Below are 12,853 nucleotides of genomic sequence, written 5' to 3'. Positions count from 1 at the left end.
ACTTATTTTCATAATTCTAATAGTCATGGGTTTTATTCAACACCAATCCATAAAGGACAGATATAAAAATACAAAAATATTTATAAGTAAAAATAAGAATGAAAAACAGATTAGAAATGAAAAGGTTAAAGAGTGTAATCATGGCATCTACTTATATATTTTTAACTGTGAATAATGTGAATACATTCATCAAGTAGATGAATTAGACCTTTTGGTGCAGTGATGTAGCAGGGAAACATTTTTTATGGTAAATTGTGTGTTCTCAATCAACAACACATCTTCACACTAATGATTATTATTATTATTATCAAAATATAAGCCAAGCATGATTAAATTTGCATGTTATGTGACTGTCTTAATAGTGTAATTTAACATTTTGGGTTTACAACATTTTCTTGATCATAGAAAGAAAAACTCTAAATTTTGAAAAAATATACATTCATATTTTAAACCCAATGAATTTCTATAATTAGTACAGATTTATGTTATAAGGATTGAATCAGACTTTAATAGAAAAAATGATGGACTAGAATCTAAATTTATTTGAACTATAAGATGGTTTAGAAGTAGAATTCTGTTTTACAATTTTTTAAGAAAATATTATTTTAATTATTTCAAATAATAAAATATATTTTTTATTTTCTTTAAATTTTTATTATTTTTAAATGACATTATTATGTATTATTTAATCTTGAAATTAATTATCATGAAATATTTAACTTTTATGTGTAGTTTGAATTTCAAATTCTTATAAATAGAATTTATTAAACTATGATATTATATTTTTTTAACTTTATTTTTTATATAATTTAATTATTAATATTATTGTATTAATGTCAACTCAACCTCCTATTATTTTCGTGTCTTATCTAATTCAAAGATAAAGTTGAATTTAAAATATAATTTCCAATCATTCAAAGAAAATTTGGAACTGATGTTACAATACATAGTAAAAAAACTTATTAAATTTTATAATAATCATTGTACAAATTATCTAAATAAAATTGATAAGAGCATTAAAGTACAAGTTCATTAGTAATATGTAAAAACTGAACTACAAAACAATTTATCCTATTTGAGACAATCTTTCATAGATATGGAAAAGGTGTGCATTTAAATAAAAAAATCGAAGTTATATTTAATGTTTAATTAATCAGAAATAACAAAGTGTCCAAAATTAACTGGCACTGCATAAAGAATGCAATAAGTTAAATGGCAAATTTTGGTTGGTTGGGGTCCCTCATCACTCACAAGGTTGATTGAAATTTGTTTCCATAGTTCACATTCTTCCATTCACAACACATTGTTCCCTTCACCCCAAATGTAATTCAAATGCATTTTACTGTTATATATATAAACTCTAAAATTTTATTATGTGTACAATTTTGTATTATTACATATTTTCAAAATTCATATGTAATTTTTTATTTATTTTTTAATTATTTGTCTAAATAAATAAAACTTTGCTTTGTTCTTTAAGTCATGCGCATTTGTATTTCAGTTAATAAAAAACACAATAAAATATTTACCATTTAAAAAATTTAAAAAGAAATTACAAATGAGGATAAAAATAGATTAAATATTTTAAAAAATATATACTGAGTGTTGAAATTGGTATCTAAGGTACCGATATGATTGTATTTATTGTGTTAAAGAGGAAATGAAAATTTGAAGTAATTATTTATAGAAACCTAAAGTACCACGGTGTGTGGTACCTACCATATCATATCATATAATTTCATGTATACACAAGCTAGCTATTTTAATGTTTTGTATTTATGTGTAAGAGTGGTCAAATGTGTTATCATCATTCAGTGAAAGAAATACTGTTACAAGCTTTCTAGCTGCTGCAATAAGATCAAATGCCTTAAAGAGATTCCACTCAACTTTCCCCTATTGCTTTTATGCACTGTTTAAATTACACAGATTAATAGTTCTCTAATGTTACCCGAAAACTTTAACATAATTAATTCATTTCTAAAACACTTTTGTTAATGTTAGAAAACTAACACTTTCAAGAATAATTTATTTAAATTGATCCACAAAATTAACATTAATTAATTTAAATAATATTAACCTATGCTATAATTTTTTAAGGATTTAATCACTACATTATTTTGAATTTGAATTTACATTTCAAAAATAATTATCAGACAAACCATCAAAATCTTGACTATTTTAATTTTATTAAGACGCATGAAATTGAAATCTCATAAGCCAACACATTTCCAAGATTGTGTAAGTACGTGTAAGTAAGAAACACTATTATTATTATTTGTATTGTTTGGTATTATTCAACATTTGTAATCTAAAGTGAAATTGTACTCCAAACATCTTCACTACAATCATCGTCACTGATATGCAGTAGATAAATTGTCCATTACACATTAACTAAACACATCATTAAAATATTTGTCACATTTATATTTAAAAATACAAGAATAATGTTATGACGATATTTTTAAATATAGCATTATTTAAAAATTGAATGACAATATAAAGAAATACAATAAAATATATACAAATTAAAACAATATACAAAATAAGGTGGGCCCTTAATAAATATAAAATAAAGAAGGTTTGAGTTACTTCTTGGACCCGTGTCCAATTACCCCTTTTATTCAATCAATATCTAATTTTTTCTATTCTAAGTTGATTATTATTCTTCCTAACCTAACAAATCATATATAATAATCTAACTTTGCATCTACCACAAATTAAGCATCTTATTTACCTAAAACAAAATATGCATAGTCATGCCAAACAATTTCAAAGGAAAATTCGATGAGTTTTTTCGTCATTGCTTTCTCGTGATCCTCTGCATGCTCCAATGGCGAATGACAAATGGCAACCATTGAAGCAATAGAAACAGTGATATTAACGGTACCAAATCACGCGTAATACATACAATTGCATGCATTTTTGTTTTCTTCGGGTAAGAAGACAAAATAAATAAATAATTCATAGCAGCAATAAAAAGACACCAGTAATTCAATGAATTGCATTTTGAGTAATTTAATGAATTGCATTTTGTTTTACTCAAAGAAACTATGAAAGAGAAAACAAAGTCGATAAAAACTGAGTCACACATTCATGGCTACAAGCTTTATTAATTCCATTTATTTGAGTTAATTAAGATTTATTGCATTATTAAATGTTAATATAGAATGAGTTAAAATAATCATCCATTGATGTCATTAAAATTACTTGCTCATGCATTTATTAGTCATCAAATATTTGTTCCACACAGTAAAGTTTCCTGGTATAAGCTGTTTACTATTTTAAATTTATGGTTGATATTTAATACTTCATTTAAAATTAAAGAATTAAAATATTTATTTTAACTATATTCAGAACCGATTCAGAAACTTTTAAGCTGAAAACAACAAAAGATGCTGCATGAACCATTCCTAGTGGTAGGGTTAATCAAAGGCACGTTGAAGGGCAGGAATCGATCTTAATGACTGCAAAACCGTGTCAGGTTGGAAAAAAAACAATTCCATCCTCATCAAATTAATTTAAGTTAGAATAAATATTATATTGACTAAAAATAAAATAAATTTATAATATATATGTTAGACTAAAACTCAACTTATAGATTGTTTTTGTAAAATTAAATTACACTTAAAATTTATTTTTTAATAATTAAAAATATCTATTGTTAAATCAAAGAGAATTAATTCTAAGTGTCTTCAAAATACACATCCATTTAAAAAAGTAACTTACTTTATAAAAAATAAAATAGTATTTAAGTGAGTTTATTAAAGTAATGGTGATGTGGCAGACTCTCAAAACAAAAGTAATGTTGGGCCCAGAAAACTCACTCGCATTTTGACCAAAAAACGGGGTTTTGCCCCTCCATGTTAGAGTCACGTCACTTTCCACGATCTCGCGCGAGAGCGTTTTTGACTGCGTTAGGGCAGGGGGCAGCACCGTTCGGGCAGCTTCATTTTTCTTTTTCTATCCATCTATTTTACACTCTCACTCCACGCCTCACTCAAAAAAGATAACAATCTTACACTCTCACCAGCTGACAGAGATAGAGAGAGAAAGAGAAACAGTATCTGTGTTTTCCTTTCCAAGATAGCTAGAGCGAAAGTGGAAAAAAAAAAGTTTTTTATTTTTTCATATACTTGAAGAGAAGGGAAAATGTTTTGATTCTTTTAGTTTTTGAGAGCTTGTTTTGTGTTTCTGGGTTTGAGTCTCTGGAGTTGTCGAAAATTGGCGTATTTTGGTGAGATCGGGGTGTGGGTGTAGTGTGGCTGGTGGTAATGGCGGAGATTTGAGAGTTAGGGTTTGAGTTCATTTGAGTTTGTATTTATAGTGGTGGTGGCGGAAGAGTGCTGGGGTGTTTTTGTGATGGTGTATTGGTGTGGGAGGTCTTGTTTGGATCTGAAGTTATTGAGTACATAGGTTGATGGAGAGAAAGTTGATGGATTTGAGTTTCATTTGTTGGATATTGTTGATTCATCCACTATGCCTGATTTCTGCTAACATGGAAGGTTTGTAATGCTTGCATGGAGTCAAATTATTCTTTGTTTGATGATTTATTTATGCCTCGTTAAACAAAACCCGAAAGAGGGAGCTGTTTTCAAGCTTCTTTGGACTTTTGATTCTTGCTTCCTTGATTTTATTTAGTTTGGTAAAGAAGATTCCTTTCTTTTTTTGTTTCCTTCTTGGATATGAAGGGGTTTGTGTATTCATGAAGGAGACTCGTCTTGTTTTGGCACTACTCTCTTTGGGTGTTTAATCCATCTTCATTCCCTTAGCTAAGTGACCCTATGGAATCTTTTTTGTCACTGTTTATTTTTGGTATAACAAATCTTCAAAGATTTTTCTCCTCTTAATTGATGAGTGCCATTTTACGACAATGCCTTCTTGCTGGCCCTCTCTTCCCAATTCAAATTAAGTATTGAATTATTACTTCTATGCGTAGTAACAGTATTTATCACGGAATGTGCCCGACCTTTTTGACCTTTATGATTACGTTCACCTCTCTGGTCAATAAAGTCTTAGTTATAATCTACTAGACAGTTTAGAATATATTCTGTGTTATAATCTACCAAACTGACCGAAACGTGTCTGTGTGTGCTGTCTTATTGCGTTAACTCGTGAACTCCTCAATGTTTTTGAGTAGTGTTTTTTGAGCTTTAAAGTGTTTTGCTCCAATCAATAAGATATGTTTTTGAAGTGTGCTTTTTTGGGCGCTCATGTGCCTGTCGTGTGTTGTATTGATATGTGAATTTCTGTATTTTTTAATCCTGTTTTTGTGCTTGAAATGTATTGCTAAATCTGTGATATGTTCTTGAAGTGTATTTTTATGCACACTCGAGTGCCTGTTAGGTTGTATTAACTAGTGAATTTCTCTGTATTTTTCAATCCTGATTTTGCGCTTTGAAGTGCATTGCTCCAACTCGAACCTAACGCCTATTGCTCCAATCTGTCTACATGCTATCTTATTGCAATGTAATTCCTATGCGCATGTTTGTGCCTGTCCCGATTGTATTTTTCAATCAGGATTTTTGTGTTTGAAGTGTATTTCTCCAACCTATATGGTATGCTCTTGAAGTGTAATTTTTTGTTTACAGGAGTTTGTCGTGTTGCATTAATTAGTGATTGAAGTGTGTTCAATCCTGTTATTTTTGTGTGCGTGACGTGTATTAGTTCAAACTCTGTGGTATAATATTTTTCTTTTGTGCAAATTTCTAACTACATTATCATGCAACTTTACTACTGGAAAAAATCATCTGTGTGGATTTGACACATGTTTATTTTGAACTTTAAAGTACCTGATTGCATGCGCTCGTGCTTTGAAACAGGAGATGCTTTGCATAGTCTGAGGACTAATTTACAGGACCCTAACAATGTTTTGCAAAGTTGGGATCCTACACTCGTCAATCCATGTACATGGTTTCATGTGACATGCAACAATGATAATAGTGTTATCAGAGTGTAAGCTGCTCGTTCCTTGATATCTGTCACATATCTGTCACATATATGTTAATTTTGTCTGAACAGTTTCTGTTAACTGAGGACGACTTCTCTAATGGTTGCTTTTGATCTTTACTTTGTTCTGATGTCAGTGATCTGGGGAATGCTGCTTTGTCTGGTCAACTTGTTCCACAGCTTGGTCAGCTCAAGAATTTGCAGTATTTGTATGTTATCACTTGATTTGATGTTCCAATGATTTTTTATTCTTTTGTAATTTAATTTTGAATGGGCCTTGTTAGTGAAGTGACAACTTTGACTTAACTTTCCTTGTTTAATTTGGACATGTGATTATAAATTATTGAATGTGATTCTCAAGTTGGTTCATGATGTAATGGGGTAGTGGTTATTTGAATCTTCAATATCCAGCTGGATGGTCATGTTGTGTGTTGGCAATAATATGTGGTTTCTGTTCCTTTTCATCTGGTTTTTATAATTCTTTTAGACTGCTAGACTTGGTAATGATGCTTATTTGTGTGCTGCCCCATCCTCACTTAAAATTATCTGTCTTGTTTCAATGGAGTGATTATTCATATGAATATTACTTCGGGGAACATGGTGTTCTAATGTTTAAGTTTGCTATGCAAGTCAACCTAATGGATAGTTTTTTATCTGTTAGGGAAACATGAGAAAACAATAACTTGTTTTACCTTAACTCTATCCTTTACTTATGCAGAATATGGGGTGCTCCTGAATCTAATTATTGAATTTCCACGAAATATTTAGTTTTTTTGACAGATGCTTATTTTACTAATATTGATTTAAGTATTCTTTTATCTTCGTAACTTTTTGATATAAATTGTTTTTCATAATAGGGAACTGTACAGCAATAACATTACTGGCCCTATCCCAAGTGACCTGGGGAATCTTACTAACCTGGTGAGCTTGGATCTGTACCTAAACCGTTTCACTGGCCCAATCCCAGATTCATTGGGCAAGTTGTCAAAATTGCGTTTCCTGTGAGTATAGATTCTGAATTTTTTATTATGTAAACAGCTGTTTTTGTTTTTCTTCTGTTGAAGGGTAAAAGATTGATCTGGTGTTTGCAATCTTGTGGATTTTAATATCCGTATGGTTCTTAATTCTTTTCTCCTGTTATGTCTAAGGATAGCCGGCTTAACAACAACAGCTTGTCAGGTCCTATTCCCATGTCGCTGACTAATATTACTGCTCTCCAAGTTCTGTAAGTGCCACTAATACGCCATGTATTTCTCTCTTTTTTATTTCTATGTGGTGCTTATGTTTTGCCCTCAATTTGTGTCACGTGTAGGGATTTGTCTAATAATCATCTATCAGGAGTGGTTCCCGATAATGGCTCCTTCTCATTATTCACTCCTATCAGGTCTCGTACTGAAAATTGTGTTGTTGTCATATTGGTTTTGATATGTAAGTTTTTTCTGAACGTGCTTCCTGTCTCAGTTTTGCAAATAACTTGGATCTATGTGGACCCGTTACTGGGCACCCCTGTCCTGGCTCTCCTCCATTTTCTCCTCCTCCTCCTTTTGTTCCTCCACCTCCAATTTCTGCCCCAGGTAATCTTCCTTCTGTTGCAATTGATCTTTTAGTTGTAAAGGTGATTTTACAAAACTTATGGTGATGGCTGTTTCAATTTTTTATTATAATAAAGGTGTCTTATATTTGCTGACCATCATACAGACGCACCTGTGTAGATGAATATTTTTAGTCATGCTATGGGACTGAATTTGTTTTTTTCACTTGTGGTGTTTAAGATCTCTTCCAGTTCTCTGGAAAAGATTCTAGCATTTTATGTAAACATGTGGAGTTTTGAAGATTAAATTCTTTATTGGCCCAATTTGGAATTGAAAATCATTGGTCAGTCATATCTTGTAATATCCTCTAGATTTGGTTGTATTGCTGCTCCTACGTGGTTTATATTTATATACTAATGTTTATGTTAAACATAAAGATAGAAGAAACAGTGATGATCCAACCTTCCTCTATATCTAATTTCAGGAGGTAATAGTGCCACTGGAGCAATAGCTGGAGGAGTTGCTGCTGGTGCTGCTCTATTGTTTGCTGCACCTGCAATTGCATTTGCCTGGTGGCGTAGAAGGAAACCACAAGAATTTTTCTTTGATGTGCCTGGTGAGCCATACTTGAACAGTGAGTGTAACAGTTTCTGAACTTGTTTAAAGAATATAATTTGACTTGATTGCGTATGTTTGCAGCTGAAGAGGATCCTGAAGTTCATCTAGGACAGCTTAAAAGGTTCTCTCTACGAGAACTGCAAGTGGCAACAGATACTTTCAGCAATAAGAACATTCTCGGGAGGGGAGGATTTGGTAAGGTGTACAAAGGACGGTTGGCAGATGGTTCATTAGTGGCTGTGAAACGGTTGAAAGAGGAACGCACACCTGGTGGGGAGCTTCAGTTTCAGACCGAAGTAGAGATGATTAGCATGGCTGTGCATAGAAATCTCCTTCGACTACGTGGGTTTTGTATGACACCAACAGAAAGGCTACTTGTTTATCCCTACATGGCTAACGGAAGTGTTGCCTCATGCTTAAGAGGTAGATCTTCTGTTTCATTTTTTTTAGCTGTTGTTCAAGTCCTTGATTCTCTTATTTCTTTCATTCCTTTCTTTGCCCCTCTCCCCCTCCCCATCTTGAATGGAACAGGGTTCTCATTGTCCTATTTACCATTTCCCCGTAGTTCTACTTTAGCATAAACTTATGAAAGTAGTATAGTTGTTGGGTGGTCAAGCCGTGGGATGTTCTATTGGGAATGGTGAAAAAATGGAACAAGTTATGCACTTTTTCTCCGTTAATTTGGTAAAAAATATACATTTACTCCCTGTGGTTTAAAAAGGAACCTGTAGCTGTAAAAGTCCTGAGGACTTCTTCAAGTCTAAAATCTTAACTGGTCTTAGCTATTCTCTTAACTTCTTAATGTCATCTACCCATTTAGAGTCTGGGATGTTGTCCATATTTATTTTATATTGTTTAACCAGGTGTTAGTTGTCATTAACTTAATTATTAAATTTATTATCCTTCAGCTTGGAAAAATATTCTCAATTTTATCATTTTAATAGGCCATTTATTGGGAAAGTTTATTCCTTAATTCCCATGCTCAAAGCAAAAAGAGATTATAGAGTAAAGATATAAAAAAATCTATGCTGTTTTATGGAAATTTTATTTTTTTAGCTTGATTGCCAAACTGGAAGAAATCCCAAGGTGTGCATAGTAGCACGCATTCTGTGCTTAAAGTAAATATCCTTGGCCCACCTTGTATTTTTAATCATTCAAATATTCTTTATTTTAGAGCGTCCTCCACATCAAGAACCCCTGGATTGGCCAACTAGGAAAAGAATAGCTTTGGGATCTGCAAGGGGTCTTTCATATTTGCATGATCACTGTGATCCAAAGATTATTCATCGCGATGTGAAAGCTGCAAACATATTGCTGGATGAAGAGTTTGAGGCTGTTGTAGGGGACTTTGGATTGGCCAAACTCATGGATTACAAGGACACCCATGTGACAACTGCTGTAAGGGGCACAATTGGGCACATAGCTCCTGAGTACCTATCCACTGGTAAATCTTCAGAGAAAACCGATGTTTTTGGTTATGGTATCATGCTTCTGGAGCTGATCACTGGACAGAGAGCTTTTGACCTTGCTCGGCTTGCAAATGACGACGATGTTATGCTGCTTGATTGGGTATGTTTAGCGTGAAAGTATATGTTGTGTTTCTGTTATTATTTATCACGCAGTTACTTTCATGCAGCTCATGAATAGCCGGAGTACCAGTTATTGTTATATTTATTGTTAGGAAGAATGATTGTGTCCATCTATGATGTGCATAAGATATGTGTATTGCATATGATATATATCTGACATGCAAATATGGTTAAAACTTATAAAACAATAAATATATAATACTGCAAATCCAAACTAAGATCACTATTCTTCTTCCAAGCACGATTCAGAATATTGACATTTCTTTATTCGGTAAAGTATGCATCTCAGCTAGGCAAAGGCAAGAATCACAAGTATTCGATTATATTTTGATTTCTGTTGTTACTTGTTTGACTAGTTGAGAATTATCTGCTTATGTATTTTCCAAAACAAGCTTTCTTCCTTGTTTAAAAGTACCCTTTTCTGTAATGTAATGTATGTAAATCTAATACAGCTGAATATTTTCACAGGTAAAAGGACTCCTGAAGGAGAAAAAGCTTGAAATGTTGGTTGATCCTGATCTACAAAACAATTACATAGAAGCTGAGGTAGAACAATTAATCCAGGTTGCACTGCTCTGCACACAAGGTTCCCCTATGGACCGACCAAAGATGTCAGAAGTGGTGAGAATGCTTGAAGGTGATGGGTTGGCAGAGAGATGGGATGAGTGGCAAAAGGTGGAAGTTCTCCGGCAGGAGGTGGAGCTGGCCCCTCATCCCAATTCTGATTGGATTGTCGACTCGACTGAAAATCTGCATGCAGTTGAGTTATCTGGTCCAAGGTGACCTTGGCACAGTAGTAAATTAAGAAGAAAAAAAAGAAAAGAATGGATTTATTTATGACTTGTTTTTTAGCTATAAGTTTTCTTTCCATTTTCCTTTTTGGTTCTTTCAAGTTCCATATCCTCTTGATTAATCTCATGTAAGTCCGCTGCATTATATTCATTTACATTTGTGCATAGGGGTCGCTTTGTCAAGTTGCAATTTGTATCATCTGCTGTATTTGATGAAGTGATTTTTACTTAGATGAAACAATGGCCACTTAATCTTTTTGTACACCCTTCTTTCATATTCCTTCAATCTATAGCTTATATACCCTATCTCAGCTCATCCATGTTTTGAATGATTGTACTAGTAGTCCTAAAAGCCCCGGGAGTTGCATTTTATTCAGATCGTTCTTGTTGAAAACCTATGTTGAATGTGGATTTCGTTAAAGTTTTTCACCAAATTATGCAAATAGTAACATTGACAAAAATTTGAAGCCATGATTTTTGGAAGTGGTCCGTAATACACAGGAATTTTTTTATTGTACGATGAGATGAGAATTTTTTATGTTTTTAAAGAACCTCAAATTGAAAAACTGTTTCCCATCAAGTCGACTTTTTAGCACTCCAAGGAAACTATGTTTTGGGAATATTTTGTAACTAATTCTTTTTCTAAAATATTTTCACTGGCTTTTTGTACAAAATTATTTTCATGGAAAGATATAAATATATTTTTCCCAAATGTTAATGAAAAGATTACCATGTTGGCTTTGTTACATTACTTAATGTGGTAATAATTTCAAAATTTTAGTAGATTTCAAAGGGAATTTAAACGAATATATATTTTATTGGCCAAACATGCTTTATATTATTTTTTTCAAATAATATTTCTTAAGTTTAGTCAATTTAATTAAATATGTTTGATAAATTACTCAATCTAAATAATTTTGACACATCATATCAAAATAACAGAAATAAAGGTACATGTTTTTTTATTTTATTCCAATGGCTAATTTTCTTTATTTTTTTCCTAAATTTCCAAAGTCTTAATTCTTATCTTAATTTATCTAAAATATTGAATTTCTCAAAACATTCATGTTAAACTATTGTCATATAAAACAAAAACAATAATGAATTAGAGTTTAATTTATGTTTTCTTTTTCAAATATAACACTTTCTTCTTATTGCATTTTTTTCGAAATTCACTGTTAGATTATTTTTATCCAAATCATATTTACAATTTTTTTATCAATATAAAATTATTTAATATCTTAATCATCATAATGTATGTTTTTCAAAATGTAATATAAATTCTTTGATTATTTTTGTTTAATATTAAACTGCAATAATATATAATTATAATTTAACGGTTGAATATATATAGACACACACACACGAAAATAATATTTGTCACTTTTCAGTAACAAAAACAATTTCAAGTCACTTAAAAACCTATTTCAGACCTAGCAAGAGAATAAAAGAAAAAAAATATGATATAATTAAAAGAGGAATATAAAACACTAATGCATGTTAAATCGGTGTTTAAAAGATAAGGTATATAAAAAACCTCATTTCTTAATCAATCATTAATACTATGCTGTGATTTGTTTCTAATAAAAAATGGTGTGATATATATAGGTGCATGTATGACATGCAAAAGTCAATGAAGAACACGCATAAAGACGACAACATATGTCTACACCGTGTGAGATCCAATCGTGTCCATTCAACATGCACGTGTGTTAAGATTAATAATTACGTATAAAAGACACCACATGGATGACTATAATGAAGTTGAATGCAAAGACAAAAATCAGAAAACTGGATTCAGTTTCCTTCAAAACTCCTACTCATACTTTATTCTAATCGAATGCCACCCATAGAATCATGGCTAAGTACAAGCCTTAACTTTTCATACAAATAATAAAATTAAACATCACATAAAAAAATTCAGAAATTTAAGATTTTGAGATGAGAAAATGTTTATCCAAATTATTGCTATTTCCCACGACAGAAACGGTAAAGCAGGCACTGCATGTATCAAAATCCTAGCATAAAAAGCAGAATCAAATGTCAAAGGAAACTTACTCAGAAGAAAAGCTTAGCATGAAGAACAGTGAGAAACTAATGTTGTTGTTGTATTGAGAAGGTGTTTCATGCTGGTACCCTTGAATCTAATAGCTGTCCAGCCATTTTTAGGCACTCGTACTGCATTTAAAAGTTGAGGTCAATGTTATAGGTACACAAATGTAGTCACTTATCAATGACTTGGTGCACATTTACTACTCACAGAGAAAGTAAACTTACCTTATAAAGTACTTTTGTGTTAGAGTGATAATGATTTGTGACATGTAAAAACCAAACCAAATCGATTAAAGCCACAACAACCAAGTTTGTGAAACAAAAT

General features: G+C 31.7%; 1 protein-coding gene across 1 annotated transcript; it reads left to right on the top strand.

Moving 5' to 3' along the window:
* The first annotated feature begins 3,986 nt into the window (after positions 1–3,986).
* On the top strand, positions 3,987–10,738 carry LOC148194684 (somatic embryogenesis receptor kinase 2-like). Its single transcript, XM_088097002.1, has 11 exons — positions 3,987–4,502; positions 5,820–5,952; positions 6,084–6,155; positions 6,804–6,947; positions 7,100–7,171; positions 7,259–7,330; positions 7,408–7,520; positions 7,963–8,094; positions 8,178–8,519; positions 9,271–9,665; positions 10,154–10,738. The coding sequence occupies exons 1-11, from the start codon at positions 4,418–4,420 to the stop codon at positions 10,466–10,468; spliced, it is 1,875 nt and encodes a 624-aa protein (XP_087953128.1). The 5' UTR covers positions 3,987–4,417; the 3' UTR covers positions 10,469–10,738.
* Positions 10,739–12,853: the final 2,115 nt, after the last annotated feature.

The sequence above is a fragment of the Vigna umbellata genome, chromosome 8 (genome assembly GCF_029865625.1).
Source record: "Vigna umbellata cultivar VRB3 chromosome 8, Vumbellata_1.0, whole genome shotgun sequence".
NCBI classification, from domain to species: Eukaryota; Viridiplantae; Streptophyta; class Magnoliopsida; order Fabales; family Fabaceae; genus Vigna; species Vigna umbellata.
This window is presented reverse-complemented; position numbering and strand designations above follow the sequence as displayed.